Raw genomic sequence first — 22,236 nt, 5'->3', positions numbered from 1 at the left:
TATGCCTCGCTGGGGAGTGTGGCTACTCGGAACCAGAAAGTTTGGAAGCAGAAGGTGCAAAATAAAATAATTTTTAAAATTGTTACTTTCTGCTACAAACTTCCATCTGTTTTATCCCTCTGTCCCAAACTTTACAACATGCCATTATCCATCAGTGCTACTGTGCTGTGGCAGTTGTGATCTCACACTCACCTTCAGCTCAGATGGCTGTCTGCTCCACATTTAAGATTTGGGCTGATAGTTCAGGTGGGCACTCATCCTCTCTCCGTTTTTTTTGAATCCAGCAAAGGTGTTCCCTGCCCTCTCAAAGGGCACTCTTTGTAGAAGGCCTGAGGGTCTGGTGCCCTGACTAACATTTGTACCTCTACTGCTAAAGTAAAACGCTACATTACCCTTGTCTTACTAGACCAAAAGGCCGTTCTCTTTGAGTGAGCGAGAGAGAGAGAGAGAGAGAGAGAGAGAGACAGAGTGAGTGTGAGATGACTAGTGGAGGGTCATCATTGCCTCAGGCAAGGGGAGAGGTTGAGTAGGAGAGCCCTCACCCATCTCATGTCAGGAAGGCAGTCCAAGCCTTGGAGAGGTTCGGGATGAGGTTTCATGGCACAGGGGTCTGGAGAAACTGAGGCCAAGTTGGTTAAGAAGAAATTTAATAGAATGGTTCAAAATTATTTGGGACTTTGATAGAGTGGAGAGGGAGCAAATATCACTGATTGGAGGTGTGGTATACAGGACACTGATTTTCAATCAGATTAGGGATAAGTGAATAAATACTGTGTTATGCTGCAGGTTGTGATTGGAAATGCACCATCTGATAGGGCAGTAGATACAGATTCCTTTGTGAGGATGATATTGAGGGTGTGTACAGTATGTTCACTGTTAGACCAGTGAATGGGACTGTTTTAATGAACCATGTACATTACATCCAGCTCACTCCAACTTCCAGTGTGTCAGGATGTCTGTAACCATCACTGATGACGGGATTCTATTTATTCACAGAATGGGACATAAGCATCGTCTTAAGCTGAAACACTCGGAGGAGAATGGGTGATATGTCCCTGTAAATAAAAACCAAAAGAACTGCGGATGCTGTAAATCAGGAACAAAAACAAAGTTGCTGGAAAAGCTCAGCAGGTCTGGCAGCATCTGTGGAGGAGAAAACAGAGTTAACGTTTCTGGTCCGGTGACCCTTCCTCAGAACTCCTGAAAACTGTCTTGAGGAAGGGTCATCGGACCCAGAACATTAACTTCTGTTTTCCCCTTCATAGATGCTGCCAGACCTGCTGAGCTTTTCCAGAAACTTTGTTTTTGTTCCTGATATTTCCATGTGTTTGAAGAAAAAAGCAGGAATCTGATTCCGGACATGTCTGGGTGGATTGTGCCTTCTTGCGATTAGCTAGTGCCAGGAGGGGAGCTGAATAACTTCCTTCTGCCCTGTGATTCTCTATCTTTGAGCTGTTTGCAGTATCTTGCTGTTGTTGTGATCATAGTCCAGACCATCCAGTTTGTATCAGGACCTGACTCAGGATCAGTGACTTTCAGGCAGAAAGTAAACAAAGGGTGAGATCCAGGTTCTCACTAAGAAAGTAAAACCGTACGCTTCTGTAATTTTGAACAAGCAAAAATAAACGTCATTGTACAGGTTAGGAACATTTCCACAATGCATACATGTCTATTCTAACATTCATAATTAACATGAGGGATATGGGTAACAGACTGTGTTCAAACACCCCACAGAGTACATCAAACAGTAAATGCAAACAAATAGAGATCCAACAGATTTCTCAGCAATCTAGTCTCCCTCCTCACACCATTAGAGATATGACTTATCATCACATTTCATTTAAATCTCATAAGTGATGACAGTTCTTCATTCTTGACAATTTGACCTTGAAATCCCATCAGGAATGCTCTGTAATGGATTTCCTAAATACTGCTCACGTTGTAGCCATTTGCCATCCTTCTCTGGGGCAGTACTTACCTGGATTTTGGAAACTGCATTGCAGCACTTCCAGGAACGGGCCCAGCTTTTCACCGACAGCTAGCTTCGCCAAACTATTACTGTCTTTGACTTTTCCCCAAGCTCTGTAGCATCAAGTGGTTCCCAGAGCTCCTTCCTAAGTCCCAATGGAAAACAACAGCCTGGTGGCTTGATATACTAATTCAGAGACCCTGGTTCAAATCCTGCTACAGCAGATGAAGTTTGAATGTAATATATTTAAAAAATCCTGAAATTAAGAGTCCAATGATGACCATGAAATCTTCCTGACTTTTGGGGAAAACTACCTGGCTCACTTATGTCCTTTAAGGGAAGGAAACTGCCATTCTCACCTGGTCTGGTCTATATGTGACTCTAGACCTCACAGCAATGTTATTGACTCTCAACTGTCCCCTGAGGAATTAGAGATGGGTAAATACTGATTTAGCCAGTGATGTTCATATCCTGTGAACGAATTAATGAAAATAAACAGCACTGAAATATCCAAATATTTTTAGGATTCCTTGAGCTTTTACACTCAACATGTATAGATCAGTACCTTCTGTAGCTGAAGATCAGAATGGCTTACCATGGAACCTTCCTTTTGCACCCTCTCTGTTTTACCCTCTAATTGCCTGCTGCCCTTAACCTGTTCTTCAGTGACCTTTAAATTGTGTTGAGTCACTGACTGAGAACTTTGAAACAAGCTGCATCTTGGCTCCAGAGCAAAATTCGATGTAGGACCCATTGGAGTTGTCTGTTCCTTGAATGTTACCATTTTCACAAGTTGTTGGCTTCTACATGGGTCAAACAGATATCAACACCACAATAAGCATAAGTTGTTGGTTGAACCTCCTACTGTTGTGGTGAGACCAGATATGTTACATACCCTTACTCAACTCTAATCTTGTCAACTTAAAACCACATGGCAAACAGATAGAATCATAGCATCCCTACAGGGCGGAAAGAGGCCCCTCAGCCCAACAAGTCCACACTGACCCTCAGAGCATCCCACCCATACCCCAGCATCTGTTTCTTAGTTGTTGTGGTAAATATATCAGGCATATTTTTATCTATCTAAAGTTTCCCATTCCTCACTGATTGTTTGGTCTGGGCTGCCCCTTTCTTGTTTCTGATACCCACTCCCTGCCTTGGCCCGTAGCCCCGTATCTCATTGCTTATCTTGCCCAGAGTACATCAGCTAATCTCTTTTGTGCTGACATTTTATTTTAATTAAACGCACTCATGGCCTGAAACCGTATAAACATTTTGCTATATTTACACTATGTGTCAACAAAGAAGTTCATTGGTGGTAAGTTACTTTGGGAAGTTTTGAGGCAATGAACTGCAATAAATGTAAGCCAGAAATCTAAATTCCTTCCCTTTTCATTCTGTGTGCTGTTGAAATGATGCTGAGTGGTGATGTGGTGGGTGTGTGTGTTTTTTGATGTAGTGACACTCTGTTGCTGCACTGGGGGAACATCTATGAGGCCAGTGTGAGGGGCAGTCTGACCTGGCTGTGTGCCTGAACACAGGATCCCTCACGGTTTGGTTACAGTCTGACCAGAATGCTTATTCCCAAACACTGCCTGACTCCCATCGATGCTGGGACAATTTGGTCAGTAAATATAAGACACACAGCAATGCTCCTGGGAGGTTTCATTGTAAGCTGCCTTCTCTCAGATCTGTGGCTCTCAGCGACTGGTTTATTCTCAACCTTTTCCTCTCTTTGCCTCTTCCTGTCTCTATCTGTATCTCTTCCTTGATGTCTCCTTCTCTCTGTCCCTTTATAACTTTATTTTTCTCCCCATCTCTCTCTCTCCTTTCTCACTTTTTGTTTTGGTCTTTGTTCATTCTCTGTCTGTTGTGCTGCTGCTGTTCTGTCCTCTCTCTTTTCCTTTCTCTCTCTGTCACATCACTCCTATTTGTCCCTCTCTCACTCTGTCTCCTCTTGGCCTCTGGCTCTTTCTCTCCCTCTCTATCTCTTTTCATTCCTCGCTTTGCCTCAGACAAGACAAATGTACAGACGAACTTTAGAATTACGAGCAGGACCTCCAAGCTTGTGCTGCCATTCACTAACACCATGGCTGATCGAATTGAGGCCTCAACTCCACTTTTCTCCCACTAATCTTTGACCCATTTGTTCGTCAAGAGCCTGTCTCCACCATTCTGAGTTCCAAAGATTCAGACTCTCTAAGGGAACAATAAAATCCTCTTTATCTCTGCCTGAAATGGGAGACCCCTATTTTTAAACAGAGTCCCCTCATTCCAGTGTCACCTTCAAACAGAAACATCCTCTCAGCATCTACCCTGTCAATCCCTCACAGTTTTTTGTGTTTCTAATAATTGAGTCTCCCACTCTGGGGAAAAAGCTTTTTGCTATCCACCCTGTCTATACCCCTCATGATTTTGTAGATCTCAATCAGGTCCCCCATCAACCTCCGTCTTTCTAATGAAAATAATCCTAATCTACTCAACCTCTCTTCATAGCTAGCGCCCTCCATACCAGGCAACATCCTGGTGAACCTCCTCTGCACCCTCTCCAAAGCATCCACATCCTTTTGGTAATGTGGCGACCAGAACTGTACACAGTACTCCAAATGTGGCCGAACCAAAGTCCTATACATGACCTGCCAACTCTTGTACTCAATATCCTGTCCGATGAAGGAAAGCATGCCTTATGCCTTCTTGACCACTCTATCGACCTGCGTTGCCACCTTCAGGGAACAATGGACCTGAAGCATACCTCGCATTTGCCCGGATTGAACTCCATCTGCCATTTATCTGCCCAACTCTCCAGTCTATCTATATTCTGCTGCAATCTCTGACAGTCACCTTCACTATCTGCTACTCCACCAATCTTAGTGTCATCTGCAAACTTGCTGATCAGACCATCTATACCTTCCTCCAAATCATTTACATGTATCACAAACGACAGTGGTCCCAGCACAGATCCCTGTGGAACACCACTGGTCACACGTCTCCAATTTGAGAAACTCCCTTCCACTACTACCCTCTGTCTCCTATTGCCCAGCCAGTTCTCTATCCATCTAGCTAGCACACCCTGGACCCCATGTGACTTCACTTTCTCCATCAGCCTGCCATGGGGAACCTTATCAAATGCCTTACTGAAGTCCATGTATATGACATCTATAGCCTTTCCCTCATCAATCAACTTTGTCACTTCGTCAAAGAATTCTGTCAAGTTGGTAAGACATGACCTTCCCTGCACAAAACCATGTTGCCTATCACTGATAAGCCCATTTTCTTCCAAATGGGAATAGACCCTATCCCTCAGTATCTTCTCCAGTAGCTTCCTTACCACTGACGTCAGGCTCACCGGTCTATAATTACCTGGATTATCCTTGCTACCCTTCATATACAAGGGGACAACATTAGCAAGTCTCCAGTCCTCCAGGACCTCACCCGCGTCTAAGGATACTGCAAAGATATCTGTTAAGACTCCAGCAATATCCTCTCTCGCTTCCTTCAGTAACCTGTGATAACCAAATGTGGATTTACCTTCAAACAGCTGCTCCCAATCCATGTGCCCCAGCTCCTGCTGAATTTTGCTACAGTTGCCCTTCCCCCAGTTCAGCACCCTTCCTTTAGGACCACTCTCATCTTTATCCATCAGTATTCTAAAACTTATGGAATTGTGATCACTATTCCCAAAGTAATCCCCTACTGAAACTTCAACCCCCTGGCCAGGCTCATTCCCCAACACCAGGTCCAGTATGGCCCCTTCCCGAGTTGGACTACATACATACTGCTCTAGAAAACACTCCTGGACACACCTTACAAATTCTGCTCCAGCTTGACCCTTAACACTGAGTGAATCCCAGTCAATGTTGGGAAAATTAAAATCTCCCATCACTACCACCCTGTTTCTCCTACACCTTTCCATTATCTGTCTATATATTTGTACCTCTATCTCACGCTCGCTGTTGGGAGGCCTGTAGTACAGCCCCAACTTTGTTCCTGCATCCTTCCTGTTTCTGAGTTCTACCCATATTGCCTCACTGCTTGAGTCCTCCATGGGGCCCTCCTTCAGTATGGCTGTGATATCATTTTAGACCAATACTGCAACTTTCTCCCCTTTGGTCCAGGAACTCCCCATCTACGTCCGTGACACCACCCATGCCCTGCCCCTCCTCCAGGACTTCCAATTCCCTGGCCCCCAACACCTCATATTCACCATGGACGTCCAGTCCCTATACACCTGCATTCCGCATGCAGATGGCCTCAAGGCCCTCCGCTTCTTCCTGTCCCGCAGGCCCGACCAGTCCCCCTCCACCGACACTCTCATCCGCCTAGCTGAACTCATCCTCACCCTCAACAACTTCTCTTTTGACTCCTCCCACTTCCTACAGACTAAGGGGGTGGCCATGGGCACCCGCATGGGCCCCAGCTATGCCTGCCTCTTTGTAGGTTACGTGGAACAGTCCCTCTTCCGCACCTACACAGGCCCCAAACCCCACCTCTTCCTCCGGTACATTGATGACTGTATCGGCGCCACCCCTTGCTCCCCAGAGGAGCTCGAACAGTTCATCCACTTCACCAACACCTTCCACCCCAACCTTCAGTTTCACCTGGGCCATCTCCAGCACATCCCTCACCTTCCTGGACCTCTCAGTCTCCATCTCAGGCAACCAGCTTGTAACTGATGTCCATTTCAAGCCCACCGACTCCCACAGCTACCTAGAATACACCCTCCTGCAAAAATTCCATCCCCTATTCCCAATTCCTCCGCCTCCGCCGCATCTGCTCCCACGATAAGACATTCCACTCCCGCACATCCCAGATGTCCAAGTTCTTCAAGGACCGCAACTTTCCCCCCACAGTGATCAAGAACGCCCTTGACCGCGTCTCCCGTATTTCCCGCAACACATCCCTCACACCCCGCCCCCGCCACAACCGCCCTAAGAGGATCCCCCTCGTTCTCACACACCACCCTACCAACCTTCGGATACAACGCATCATCCTCCGACACTTTCGCCATTTACAATCCGACCCCACCACCCAAGACATTTTTCCATCCCCACCCCTGTCTGCTTTCCGGAGAGACCACTCTCTCCGTGACTCCCTTGTTCGCTCCACACTGCCCTCCAACCCCACCACACCCGGCATCTTCCCCTGCAACCGCAGGAAATGCTACACTTGTCCCCACACCTCCTCCCTCTCCCCTATCCCAGGCCCCAAGATGACATTCCACATTAAGCAGAGGTTCACCTGCACATCTGCAAATGTGGTATACTGCATCCACTGTGCCCGGTGTGGCTTCCTCTACATTGGGGAAACCAAGCGGAGGCTTGGGGACCGCTTTGCAGAACACCTCCGCTCAGTTCGCAACAAACAACTGCACCTCCCAGTCGCAAACCATTTCCACTCCCCCTCCCATTCTCTAGATGACATGTCCATCATGGGCCTCCTGCACTGCCACAATGATGCCACCCGAAGGTTGCAGGAACAGCAACTCATATTCCGCTTGGGAACCCTGCAGCCCAATGGTATCAATGTGGACTTCACCAGTTTCAAAATCTCCCCTTCCCCCACTGCACCACACAACCAGCCCAGCTCTTCCCCCCCCACCCACTGCATCCCAAAACCAGTCCACCCTGTCTCTGCCCCCCTAACCGGTTCTTCCTCTCACCCATCCCTTCCTCCCACCCCAAGCCGCACCCCCATCTACCTACTAACCTCATCCCACCTCCTTGACCTGTCCGTCTTCCCTGGACTGACCTATCCCCTCCCTACCTCCCCACCTATACTCTCTCCACCTATCTTCTTTACTCTCCATCTTCGGTCCGCCTCCCCCTCTCTCCCTATTTATTCCAGTTCCCTCTCCCCAGCCCCCTCTCTGATGAAGGGTCTAGGCCCGAAACGTCAGCTTTTGTGCTCCTGAGATGCTGCTTGGCCTGCTGTGTTCATCCAGCCTCACATTTTATTATACTGCAACTCCTCCACCCCTTTTACTTCCCTCTCTATCCCGCCTGAAGCATCGATATCCTGGGACAACTAGTTGTCAATCATGCCCTTCCCTCAACCAAGTCTCAGTAATAGCAATAACATCATACTTCCAGGTACCGATCCAAGCCCTAAGCTCATCTGCCTGATCTACTACACTTCTCGCATTAAAACAAATGCACCTCAGACCACCTGTCCCTTTGTGTTCATCGTCTGCTCCCCGACTACTATTCCCTTTAGTCACACTGACTCCGTTATCTAGTTCCCTACAGGCTATCGTTACTCCCTCCTTCCTCTCCAATATTTGGTTCCCATCCCTCTGCCACACTAGTTTAAACCCTCCCCAACAGCGTTAGCAAAAGCACCTCCAAGGACATTGGTTCCAGTCCTGCCCAGGTGTAGTCCGTCCAATTTGTAATAGTCCCACCTTCCCCAGAACCGGTCCCAATGTCCCAAAAATCTGAACCCCTCCCTCCTGCACCATCTCTGAGTCTCACCAGTCTGTCCAACAATTCCTCCGTGGGCAATCCCCACATCCCAGAACGTCTTTGAACAGTTTTTAATGCATTTCTATCTTTGCGAAGAATCCTCGTAATTTAAGTATTTTCTGTGCTGCAGAAGTCAGCTTTCTGTGAGAATGTAACACTCTGGGTACACTCGTTTCTAAGCGTTTGTGACATATTTTTGTTTCCAAAACATTAATTACAATTTCTGCCTTGAAGTAGGGGACAGGGCTCATTGCAATGTTTACAAGAGGTCACTCAGTACAGTTGTGAGGGGAAGAGATGGCCTGGTGTCATTATCACTGGACTGTTAATCTAGAGACCCAGGTAATGTCCTGGACAGTGATAATGGGAACTGCAGATGCTGGAGAATCCAAGATAATAAAGTGTGGAGCTGGATGAACACAGCAGGCCAAGCAGCATCTCAGGAGCACAAAAGCTGACGTTTCGGGCCTAGACCCTTCATCAGAGAGGGGGATGGGGTGAGGGTTCTGGGATAAATAGGGAGAGAGGGGGAGGCGGACTGAAGATGGAGAGAAAAGAAGATAGGTGGAGAGGAGAGTAGAGGTGGGGAGGTAGGGAGGGGATAGGTCAAGGAGGTGGGATGACGTTAGTAGGTAGGAAATGGAGGTGTGGCTTGGGGTGGGAGGAAGGGATGGGTGAGAGGAAGAACAGGTTAGGGAGGCAGAGACAGGCCCATCCCCCTCATTCTCACACACCACCCCACCAACCTCCGGATACAACGCATCATCCTCCGACACTTCCGCCATCTACAATCCGACCCCACCACCCAAGACATTTTTCCATCCCCACCCTTGTCTGCTTTCCAGAGAGACCACTCTCTCCATGACTCCCTTGTTCGCTCCACACTGCCCTCCAACCCCACCACACGCGGCACCTTCCCCTGCAACCGGAGGAAATGCTACACTTGCCCCCACACCTCCTCCCTCACCCCTATCCCAGGCACCAAGATGACTTTCCATATTAAGCAGAGGTTCACCTGCACATCTGCCAATGTGGTATACTGCATCCATTGTACCCGGTGTGGCTTCCTCTACATTGGGGAAACCAAGCAGAGGCTTGGGGACCACTTTGCAGAACGCCTCCATTCGGTTCGCAATAAACAACTGCACCTCCCAGTCGCGAACCATTTCAACTCCCCCTCCCATTCTTTCGATGAAATGTCCATCATGGGCCTCCTGCAGTGCCACAATGATGCCACCCGAAGGTTGCAGGAACAGCAACTCATATTCCGCTTGGGAACCCTGCAGCCCAATGGTATCAATGTGGGCTTCACCAGCTTCAAAATCTCCCCTTCCCCCACCGCATCCAAAACCAGCCCAGCTCTTCCCCTCCCCCCACTGCATCCCAAAACCAGTCCAACCTGTCTTTGCCTCCCTAACCTGTTCTTCCTCTCACCCATCCCTTCCTCCCACCCCAAGCCGCACCTCCATCTCCTACCTACTAACCTCATCCCACCTCCTTGACCTGTCTGTCTTCCCTGGACTGACCTATCCCCTCCCTACCTCCCCACCTATACTCTCCTCTCCACCTTTCTTCTTTTCTCTCCATCTTCGGTCCGCCTCCCCCTCTCTCCCTATTGATTCCAGAACCCTCACCCCATCCCCCTCTCCGATGAAAGGTCTAGGCCCGAAACGTCAGCTTTTGTGCTCCTGAGATGCTGCTTGGCCTGCTGTGTTCATCCAACCTCACATTTTATTATCTTGGATTCTCCAGCATCTGCAGTTCCCATTATCAGAGACAGGCTGGGCTGGTTTTGGGATGCAGTGGGGGGAGGGGACGAACTGGGCTGGTTTTGGGATGCGTAGTGTTCAGGGGTGCGTAGATTTAGTGGTTGCAGGAACAGCAACTCATATTCCGCCTGGGAACCCTGCAGCCCAATGGTGTCAATGTGGACTTCACCAGCTTCAAAATCTCCCCTTCCCCCATCGCATCCCTAAACCAGCCCAGTTCGTCCCCTCCCCCCACTGCACCACACAACCAGCCCAGTTCTTCCCCCCCACCCACTGCATCCCAAAACCAGTCCAACCTGTCTCTGCCTCCCTAACCTGTTCTTCCTCTCAACCATCCCTTCCTCCCACCCCAAGCCGCACCCCCATTTCCTACCTACTAACCTCATCCCACCTCCTTGACCTGTCCGTCTTCCCTGGACTGACTTATCCCCTCCCTACCTCCCCACCTATACTTTCTCCACCTATCTTCTTTTCTCTCCATCTTCGGTCCGCCTCCCCCTCTCTCCTTATTTATTCCAGAACCCTCACCCCATCCCCCTTTTCTGATGAAGGGTCTAGTCCCGAAACGTCAGCTTTTGTGCTCCTGAGATGCTGTTTGGCCTGCTGTGTTCATCCAGCCTCACATTTTATTATCTGTAGATTTAGTGGGTTTGGGGAATGGGCCAGGGTGGGATGCTTTGAGGGTCAGTGTGCACTTGATGGACCGATGGGCCAAAGGGCCCGTTCCCACACTGTAGGGATTCTATGTATTTACTGCTGAGTGTTCACAATAATTTGTGCACAACCTGTATGACTGTTTGTTGAAAACCATGGCTTTTTGTAGCCTTATTCACCTCAGAAATCTCCTGGATCTCACACTTAGTCCGCTTTTGAAAAAGATTTTGTCCTTGAGGCAGATTGTAACATAAATCGAGTTGTCTGCTTTGGGATTGTAGCACTCTTTTAAATAAGTCGATCCAAATTGTACTCCAGATCTGTCCTTTCACATTCCATTCCCCTTGCAATTACCAACTTTTCATTTCTCCTCCAACCCATTTGCCACTTTTCTGCTGCTTTTTAATTCTTTCTGCCAAAGTGGACAACTTCACATAATTTCCCACATTTTGCTTTGCCTGCCAGTATTTTTATCCACTCCCTCGCGCTATCTGTATTTCTGTGGAAATAGCTGAGTTCCCCCCAGCATTGATCCCCATGGCACATCCACCCTCTCCCTCTGTCACTGTCTCTCTTATACTGACCCTGATCCTTTTCCACATATGTACGTCACAACGGTGTGGCTTCAGACTTCTGTCGTGTGTGTAAAGTCAGCTCAGCAGGTGCTCTGATAGCAGCCTGGGCTCTGCTATTTATCTCATTGTCTCTTCAGAGTTACAGTCCTTTGTATATATTCAGTGTCTACACTTCTGTAGTAGGGATTTCCACAGGTTCATGATCATTTGTGTGAAGAGATTTTTTTTTCTCATCTCAGTCCTAAATGGTCTGCCCTGTAGCCTGAGACTGTGATTCCTCATTCTAGGCTCTTCAACCAGGGGTAGCATCTTCCCTGCACCGAGCCTGTCGAGCCCTGGTAGAATGTTGTGCGTTTCAGTCAGATCCCTCCTCACCTTTCTAAGCTCTACTGAATACAAGTCCAGTCAAACTAACCTCTCTTCATAGCACAGTCCTGTCAGTCTAGTGACCACCGCTGCACTCCCTCTGTGTTAAGTGTAGGGCAGGGAGATCAAACTGCACTTAACACTCCACGTGTGGTCTCACCCTGTACAACTGATGGAAGACATCTCTCTTTCTGAACTCAGATCTCATTGCAACGAAGGCCAAAGTACACAGAGCTTAGAACAGTACAGCACAGGAGCAGGCCCTTCGACCCACCATGTCTGTGCTGATCATAAGACCTTAAGACATAGGAGTGAAAGTAAGGCCATTCGGCCCATCGAGCCCACTCCACCATTTAAATCATGGCTGATGGGCATTTCAACTCCACTTGATCATGAGGCCATTCTAAACTAATCCCACCTGCCTGTATATGACCCATATTCCTGTCTTCTCTGCCTGTTCACGCATTGGTCTAAAAGCCTCTTAAATGTTGCTCTCATGTCTGCTACAACCACCTTCTCATGCAGTATGTTTCAGACACCTATCACCCTCTGTGATTAAAAGTAAAAATTGCTCTCCTGTAAACTTGCTCCTCTCCCTTTAAAACTATGGCCCTGTGCATGTGACGCTTCCACTCGGGATAAAGACTGTAACCATCCATCCTATCAGTTTGATCAGGTTGCCCTGTACAATCCAAGTTAGTCCAACATCCATATCATACATAGACAGGGTTTGGGAAAAAGGTGTGTAGCACAGAGATATTGCTCAGGCCTTTGAGTGCAGGAGCTGGGACGTCATGTTGAGATTGTACAGGACGTTGGTGGGGCCTCTTCTGGAGCACTGTGTGAGGATCTGGTCACCCTGCTCCTGGAGGTGGAGAGGGTTATTTACCAGGATGTCACTGGGAATGGAGGGTCTGAATTATGGAGGTAGGCTGGAACTCTCTTCATTGGCATGTAGAAGGGTGAGTCGTGTCCCACAGAGGTTTATAAAGTCATGACGGGCCTGGAGAAGGTGAACAGCAATGATCTTTTCTCTACGGTGGGGCAGTTCAAAACCAGGGGAAGTATTTTTAAGGTAGAGGAGAAAGATTTAAAAAGGACACAGGGGACAACTTCTTTACACCGACTAGTTTGTATTTTGGAACGAGCGGCCGGGGGAGTGCTGGCTGTGGGTATGGTTACAATGTTTAAAAGGCGTTTGGATCAGTACATGGATAGGAAAGGTTTGGAGGGATATGGGCCGAACACAGGCAGGTGGGACCAGCTTAGTTTCCGAACATGGCATGGACTGTTTGGACCAAAAGGTCAATTTCCATGCTGTATGACTCTCCTTATAGGGGGCGGCATGGTGGCTCAGTGGTTAGCACTGCAGCCTCACAGCGCCAGGGACCCAGGTTCGATTCCACCTTCGGGAGACTGTCCGTGCAGCGTTTGCACATTCTCTTTGTGTCTGTGTGGGTTTCCTCCCACAGTCCAAAGATGTACATGCTAGGTGGATTGGTCATGCTAAATCACCCCTAGTGTTCAGGGGTGTGTAGGTTATAGGAGGATGGATCTGGGTGGGATGCTTCAAGGGGCGGTATGGACTTGTTGGGCCGAAGGGCCTGTTCCCACACTGTAGGGAATCTAATCTAATCCCCTCTAATGCAGGCAGCATCCTGGTAAACCACCTCTGTACCTAAACCTCCACATCCTTCCTGGAATGTGGCAACCAGATTGAGCACAATACTCAAGATGACATCACCAACATCTTATACATCTGCACCATGACTTGTCAACTTTTATACTCCGTACCCTGACCCTGAGGATGAATGAGGCCACAATTAGGATTATTGAGAGCAGTTTTGGGCCCTGTATCGAAGCAGGGATGTGCTGGCCTTAGAAGGGGACCAGATGAGGCTCAAAAGAATGACCTTGGGAATGAAAGCTGTGTCATACAAGGAAAAGTTGAGGACACTGGATCTGGTCTCAATAGAGTTTAGAAAGGTGAGCACGTTTCTCATGGAAACTTACAGATTACTGTGGGGCCTGGATAGAGTGACAGGGAGAAGAAGTTTTCATTAGGAGAGATTAGGAACTGAGGGCACATGCTTAGAGTGAAGGGACAACTCTTCAGAGCTGCGATGACGAGGAATTTTTCCAACTAGAATCTGTGGAATTCATTGCTGCAGAAGGCAATATCCTTGAGTATCCTTACGGCAGAAACTGAAAGGTTCTGATTAGTAAGGGGATACAGGTTTACGGAAAGAATGCAGGAGAATGGGGCTGAGAAACACATCAGCCATTATCAGGGAGCAGGCAATGGCCTAGTGGTATTATCGCTAGACGATTAATCCAGAAACACAGCTGATGTTCTAGGGACTCTGATTCAAATTCCACCACGGCAGTTTTTATTTCTTAAAAAGTCTGGAATTAAGAATCTACTGATCACCATGAAATCACTGCCGATTGTCGGAAAAACCCACCTGGTTCACAAATGTCCTTCAGGGAAGGAAATCTGCTCTGGTCTATATGTGACTCCAGATTTACAGCAATGTGGTTGACTCAACTGCTCTCTGAAATGGCCCAGCAAGCCACTCAGCTGTACCGAAAGCTACAATGTCTCAAAGAAATACAACCAGACCGATCACCTGGTATCGAGCCAGGCACCGGAAAAGACAATGGCAGAAACAGCCCTGTCAACCCTGCAAAGCACGAACGTCTGGGGGTTAGTGCCAACATTGGGAGAAATGTCTCACAAACTAGTTAAACAATGGCCTGACACAGTCATACTCTCAGAATCACACCTTACAATGTCCCACACACCACCATCCCTGGATATGTGCTGTCCCACTGGCTGGCAGGCCTAGAAGAGGCAGCGGCACAGTGGGATACAGTTGGGAGGACGATGCTCTAGGAGTCCTCAACTTCAACTCCGCACCCCATGAAATCTCATGGCTTTAGGTTAAACATGGGCAAGGAAACCTCCTGTTGATTACAACATCCCATCCTCCCTCAGCTGAGGAATCAGTACTCCTCAATGCTGAGCAACACATTGGAAGTACGGACGAAGGCAACGGCACAAAATATACTCTTGGTAGGGGATTTCAACGTCCACCACAAAAAATGGCTCAGCAGCAGAACTACTGATCGAGCTCTAAAGGACAGCTGCTAGACTGGGTCAGCGGCAGGTGGCAAGGGAACCAACGAGAGGGAAAAACATACTTGACCTCATCCTTACTAATCTGCCAGCTGCAGGTGCATCTGTCCATGACAGTATTGGCAAGAGTGACCACTGCGCAGTCCACGTGGAGACCAAACTCCACCTTCACAGTGAGAATAACTTCCACTGTGCAGTGTGGCACTATCACTGTGTGAAATGGGGCAGACTTCGCACAGATTTAGCGACTCAAGGCTGGGCATCCATGAGATGCTGTGGGCCAGAAACAGCACAGAACTGTACTCCAGCACAATCTGTAACCTCATGGCCCGGCATATTCCTCACTCAACCATTACCACCAAGCCAGGGGATCAACCCTGTTCAATGGAGGGTGCAGGAGGGCATGCCAGGAGCAGCACCAGGCATACCTGAAGATGAGGTACCACCCTGGTGAACCACCAAACAAGACGACTTACACACCAAACAGCGAAAGCAGCAAGTTAGAGATAGAGCTAAGAGATCCCACAACCAATGGATCAGATCTAAGTTCTGCAGTCCTGCCACATCCAGTTGTGAATGGTGGTGGGCAATTAAACGGCTCACTGGAGAAGGAGGCTCCACAAATATCCCCATCCTCAATGATGGAAGAGCCCAGCACATCAGTGCAAAAGATAAGGCAGTCTTCAGCCTTAAGTGCCAAGTGGATGATACATCTCGGCCTCCTCCGGTGGTCCCCAGCATCACAGATACTAGTCTTCAGCCAATTCAATTCACTCCACGTGATATCAAGAAACAGTTGGAGACACGGGATATTGCTAAGGCTATGGGCCCTGATAACATTCTGGCTATAGTACTGGAGACCTGTGCTCCAGAACTTGCTGCTCCCCTGGCCAAGCTGTTCCAGTACAGTTACAACACTGGTATCCACCCGACAATGTGGAAAGTTGCCCAGGTATGTCCTGTACACAAAAAGCAGGACAAATCCAACCCGCCCAATTACCGTCCCATCAGTCTCCTCTCGACCATCAGTAAAGTGATGGAAGGTGTCAGTAACAGTGATATCAAGCAGCACCTGCTCAGCAATAACCTGCTCAGTGACAGAGATAATGGGAACTGCAGATGCTGGAGAATTCCAAGATAATAAAATGTGAGGCTGGATGAACACAGCAGGCCAAGCAGCATCTCAGGAGCACAAAAGCTGACGTTTCGGGCCTAGACCCTTCATCAGAGAGCCTCTCCTGGCCTCATTACAGCCTTGGTTCAAACATGGACAGAAGAGCTGAATTCCAGAGGTCAGGTGAGGGTGACAGCCCTTGATATCAAGTCTGCATTCAACCGAGTGTGGCATCAAGGAGCCCTAGAAAAACTGGGGTCAATGGGTATCAAGGGGCAAATGATAGGAAGATGGTCATGATTGTTGGAGGTCAATCATCTCAGCTCTAGGACATCTCTGCAGGAGTTCCTCAGGGTAGTGTCCTCAGCCCAACCATCTTCAGCTGCTTCATCAATGACCTTCCCTCCATCATAAGGTCAGAAGTGGGGATGTTCGCCAATGATTGCACAATGTTCAGCTCCATTCGTCACTCCTCAGATACTGAAGGAGTCCGTGTTCACATGCAACAAGATCGAGACAATATCCAGGCTTGGGCTGACAAGTGGCAAGTGACATTCACACCACACAAATGCCAGGCTCTGGCCATCACCAATAAGAGACAATCTAACAACCGTCCCTTTAACATTCAATGGTGTTACCATCACTGAATCCCCCACTGTCAACGCCTTGGGCCTTAGCATTGACCAGAAACTGAACTGAACCCACCACACAAACACAGAGGCTACAAAAAACAAAAAATCTCAGTCTTTCAGTATGTTTCGGGTAAAGATTGCTAGATTTCTCATTACCAGCAGGGTACAGGGTCAAGGTGATGGGTTAGTAGAAGTGGTTGATCCGCTGTTATCATGTTGAATGGCGGAATGGGGAATGATGGGCTGAATGGCCTGCTCGTTTTCCTGTGTTCACATGCTGCTTGTTGGATCTGTGTGCATGTCAGCTGTCACCTTCCTGACATTACAATAGTGAGCCCAGTTGAAGGATTCTTTTTTGAGGCTGTTCCAAGGCAGTGAGAGGCTGTCAGGAAGAAGGCTGTAAGGAGTCGGGTCCAGACCCGAAACGTCAGCTTTCCTGCTCCTCTGGTGCTGCTTGGTCTGCTGTGTCCATCCAGCTCTACACCTTGTTATCTCAGATTCTCCAGCATCTGCAGTTCCTACTATCTCTGAAACAGCTTCAACCTGATGTAACATTTGTGAATTTCAGAAGTTTAATAAATATTTATTTTCTCTCTCCTCACGCTCTGCCTTGCTCTCGGTTCCTCCCTTTGTTCGTCTTTTATTTCCACTTTCTGACCTCTGTCCTCCCTTCATCCCCGACCTTGATCTCCTCATTTTCCCTTCATTTCACTCCCTATCTTGACTTTCATCCCCATCTCATGCTCCTCCCCCCCATCCCACTGCTCCCTCATGTAATTGCATCCTGCTCCCTCTCCTCCTCTACCTTAACTGATCACCCTCCTCCCGTTCCCTCCCGCTTTCCTCCTCTCTTCCCTTCTCTGCCACACCTCCATTCCTGCCATTCCCCTCTGCTTTTGGCTCCCATTTCCTCGTGCCGTCCCCTCTCTCCCTGCTCTGACACTCTCAGATGGCCACGTTGACGGGGAGAGGCAGGTGGGAGCTCAGCTTGAGACTGCTCCTCCTTGGGCTCTGGCTGCTGGTGGTCTGTGCCCAGCGGATGACGCCGGTGCCCCCCCAGCGGGAGAAGGTGGCGGTCCGATTGTCGGGCTACCCTCGCAAGCATAATGAGGGCCGTGTGGAGGTCTCGTACGAGGGAGAGTGGGGGACCATCTGCGACGATGACTTCAAGCTGGAGAACGCAGTGGTTCTGTGCCGGATGTTGGGGTTCACCACGGCCATCGGTTGGACACACAGCGCCAAGTACGGTAAAGGGACAGGTGAGGGCTCGCAGTCGGCGGTGGGGGGAGCCTGGAGGAATCCCCAGATCCCCCCAGCCTCCCAGTTCCCTTCAATGTGGGAATAACAATCAGAGCCAGCTGACTGAATCATCTCGGGCTCACGATACCCTCCCAAAGAATTTCCCAGTCTAGAACAAGGCCATTCAGCCCATCACATCAGTGCCAGGTCATTAAAAGAACTAGCTTTCCTTGTTCCTTGTGCTCCCTGGTCTGAGGAAGGGTCACCGGACCCAAAACATTAACTGTTTTTTTCCTTCACAGATGCTGCCAGACCCACTGAGCTTTGCCAGCAGAACCTTCCAAACCCACGACCCACTTCCATCTGGAAGGACAGGGGCAGCAGATATATGGGAACACCATCCCCTGCAAGTTCCCCGCCGAGTCACTCACCATCCTGATTTGGAAATATATCGCTGTTCCTTCACTGTTGCTGGGTCAGAATCCTGGAACTCCCTCCCTAAGGGCATTGTGGGTCAACCCACAGCAGGTGGACTGCAGCTGTTGGACTATAAGATATAGGAATGGGGGCAGGCCATTCAGAAACCTCGAGCCTGCTCTGGCATCCCATAGGATTGTGGCTGACCTGACGTGCAGCTGCCTGAGAGAAGAAAGTTCTCCTCCTCTCAGCCTTAAATGGGCCCCCCTTGTCCCACATGCTCCCCTGAGGGGGAAATGTGATCTCAGAATTTACACTGTCGCTCCCTTTAAGAATCCCTGTGTTGTAATAAGTTCACCCCTCACTCTTCAAAACTCAAGGCCCATTTTGCACAGGCGCACCTTTTGTAGGACAGTGCGTACATTCCTGAGAGTCAATCCGTTTAGTATTCCGGAATGAATCCTGCAGATACCTTCATTTTGAACAGTTGTCCAATTCCAATCCAGCAGAGAATTCCAGAGAAAGGTGGTTACCTGGGTGGAAAAACGTTGGGGGCCAAGTGCTGACCAATGGGATGTTTGATAACCAGTATAGACATGATGGGCTGAAGGGCCTCTTTCTGTGCTCTAAAGGCAAAAAAAAACCCCACGAGGTTCTAAATTCTCTGCATCTCTCCTCAGAGTCTGTCGCCAAAGGCTTTAAACCTCTGACCCTCTGTGGCTCAGAAACCGTCTCGCTGGAGCCATTCCAGTGACTCCATTGTTTGCCCTCCATTTTGAAGAGCTATTCAACCGTGTGCAGGGGTTTTGCCGATTACACACGGACAAATAATCTTCCCTGTTGCTTTCCAGGGAGGGTGTGGCTGGATAACTTGGATTGTCGTGGGACAGAGAAGGACGTCTCAGAGTGCAAATCCCTGGGGTGGGGGCAGACTGACTGCACACACGAGGAGGACGCTGGAGTTATCTGCAAGGACGAGCGCATCCCCGGATTTGTAGACTCGAATGTCATCTCGGTACTGAACCCACACCATTGAGCACGGGCGCCACCCTGAGGCTCAGGGAAGGGGCTGGGCCCGCTGCTTAGTTAGCAGGAGCCTTTAAATGTCACGGAGTGGAGGTGATGGGGTTGGAGTGAGGAGGGCATAAAACAGAAATCACACAACACTGGGTTACAGCCCAACAGGCTTTACTGAAAACACTAGCTTTCTGAGCGCTGCTCCTTTGACATTGGACTTAAAAGTGAAAGGCAAGAGAATTGGAGGCAAAATGGGGGCTGGGATGCACTGTCTGGGATGGGCCTGGAGGTGGGAAACCTCACAGCCTCTAAAAGGCACTTGAAGGGATTGGCACAGTGGCTCAGTGGTTAGCACTGCAGCCTCACAGTGCCAGCGACCCGGGTTCAATTCCAGCCTTGGGGCAACTGTCTGTGTGGAGTTTGCATGTTCTCCCTGTGTCTGCGTGGGTTTCCTCCGGGTACTCCGGTTTCCTCCTATGGTCCAAAGATGTGCAGGCTAGGGTGGAATGGCTGTGGGAAATTGCCCACAGTGTTCAGGAATGTGTAGGTTAGGTGGGTTATGAGGGGGGGGGCTCTGGATGGGATGCTCATACTGTAGGGATTCTATTTTATTCTGAGTGTCACAACATGCAGGGCTATGGGCTTCGTGTGGGAAAGTGCAGAATTACCTTCAGCAGCACAGACTCGATGGGCTGATGGGCCTCCCCTGTGCTGTACGACTCTGTGACTTCAGTGTTAGGCTCAGAAGCTCGTGATTTCTAATCTCCCTGCAGTTTTCAGTGCATGGCCCAGGCTGACCACCCCACTGCAGTGCTGATTGTCGTGGGCTGGTGCTGCAGTGTTTGGGACACTGGGGGAGCTGTCTGTCCCCTCAAACAGGGTATAATCAATTCCTCAAGAGTCCCTCGAAGACCAGGGGGCTTCTCCTCCAGACTTTGACCAATATTTACCTCTACATTAAAATCACGCAAGAAGATAGAATGTCTGGTCGGGAATATTTTGCTGTTTGCGGGGTCCAGCCGTGCGCAAATTTTCAAGAAAATGTATACACGTGAGGATGTGGTACCCCTGGCCAGGCCAGTACTTATTACCCCATCCCTAATTGCCCTGGAAAAGGTGTTGCTAGACACCTTTCTGAATCAGAATAGTCTTTACGATGATGTGCACTTGAATGAGCACAGTGAACAGTTTGTGATGTTGCCCCTTGGAACAGGGTACGTTAGGTACAGGATACTTGGGTACAGATACTTTACAGAGTTCAAGATAAAGATCAGCATGGGAACAGAGTTTAAAAAGTCCAGAATGATAATAGCAGAGATAACAAAGTGTGGAGCACAAAAGCTGACGTTTCAGGCCTAGACCTTTCATCATGCTCCTGAGATGCTGCTTGGCCTGCTGTGTTCATCCAGCTCCACAATTTGTTATCTCGGATTCTCCAGCATCTGCAGTTCCCCTTATCTCTGATATGAATGATAACAGCACTTTAGTTTTAGTCGCTCTCCGACATGAGTCGGTGCCCACCGGCCCTAGAAAACCAGGCCACGCTGCCTCCATTCGCCAGCCTCCACCATCACTGGGGCTCTCGGCCCTCACACTCAGCTCTCCCTCAGGCTCCAGCTGCCCTTAAAAAAAAGAAATGAAGAGAAAAAGGAACCGGTGAGCCGAGGAGCTCTGACTGGAGAGTCCTACTCTGCCGCCATCTTGGATACATTCCCCTTTTGATAGGGAGGAGGGGAAGCTGCTATGAGGCACGAAGATTGCGGGGGAAGTTGGCTATTCCTGTGATATAAATACTTCATACCTCTTTAGTCAATCTTTTTGCCTCTTGTGGCAATAGTCCCTGGTGGGGCCCTGTGCCTGTGAAGCACCACTTCAAAGGCACTATATAAATGCAGGGTGTTGTTGTTGAACTTCTCTCTCTTTTTCTCAGAAGAATGGAGACGATCTCTGTGTGTCAGTTGTAGAGCAGTACAGTACAGACAGGGACTGAACACCATTCCCACAATCACGCTGACCAGCCCTTATTATGGCTAAGGACTAGGTTCACAATTTGGGATTGCCTTTTCTGGGAAGCCATATGGAATCACTTCAGTGGATTCACGAGCTGAGGAATGTGAATGCTCCGACACAGCGACGATGGAAAGTTGCATTCCTTTTCACTGTAGTCATTGCTCTCTCCTTTGGTCATCCTGCTGCTCCTCGAGACAGTGGGCCTGCACTAACCCAACCATGATGACTCACCCCCTCCGACCCAGCCCCCACTTCCTCCCTCCGTCCATCACACGGGGATTTAGTGGTTGTTCAGTGGCAGTTTAGAGAGTTCGGAGTTTAAGGTGTACATCAGAGATTTGAACCACTCAGCTGATGCTCCCACTATGGTCCTGAGGGCCTGCTGTGTGTTTTAACATTGAGGCATTAGTTCAAGGCACTGTCTGGTCATGACTGCAGGGTAATCCCCCTCCCACAGCCCCGTGTCCACTCCGCACCCATTTACACCCCCTCCCACAGCCCCGTGTCCACTCCGCACCCATTTACACCCCCTCCCACAGCCCCGTGTCCACTCCGCACCCATTTACACCCCCTCCCACAGCCCCGTGTCCACTCCGCACCCATTTACTCCCCCTCCCACTGCCCTGTGTCCACTCCGCACCCATTTACTCCCCCTCCCACAGCCCCGTGTCCACTCCCCACCCATTTACTCCCCCTCCCACTGCCCTGTGTCCACTCCCCACCATCATACACTCTACACCCATTTACTCGCCCTCCCACAGACCCAAGTCACTCCCCACCCATTTCCTCCCCCCTCCCACAGCCCCGTGTCCACTCCGCACCCATTTGCTCCCCCTCCCACAGCCCCTGTCCACTCCCCCTCCCAAAGCCCCGT

At 49.3% G+C, this 22,236-nt stretch overlaps 1 protein-coding gene across 6 annotated transcripts in view; it reads left to right on the top strand.

The window, feature by feature from the left end:
- LOC125450419 (lysyl oxidase homolog 3B-like) overlaps window positions 1-22,236 on the top strand; it is a 90,844-nt gene that overhangs the window by 5,308 nt on the left and 63,300 nt on the right. For all 6 annotated transcript variants that reach the window (XM_059650705.1, XM_059650714.1, XM_059650699.1 and 3 more), the window contains exons 2-3: window positions 17,629-17,938; window positions 19,187-19,350. In XM_059650705.1, the coding sequence (XP_059506688.1) occupies window positions 17,629-17,938; window positions 19,187-19,350 (474 nt within the window). The remainder of the gene's footprint in view (window positions 1-17,628; window positions 17,939-19,186; window positions 19,351-22,236) is intronic.

This window comes from Stegostoma tigrinum, chromosome 1 (assembly GCF_030684315.1).
Source record: "Stegostoma tigrinum isolate sSteTig4 chromosome 1, sSteTig4.hap1, whole genome shotgun sequence".
Classification (NCBI taxonomy): Eukaryota; Metazoa; Chordata; class Chondrichthyes; order Orectolobiformes; family Stegostomatidae; genus Stegostoma; species Stegostoma tigrinum.
This window is presented reverse-complemented; position numbering and strand designations above follow the sequence as displayed.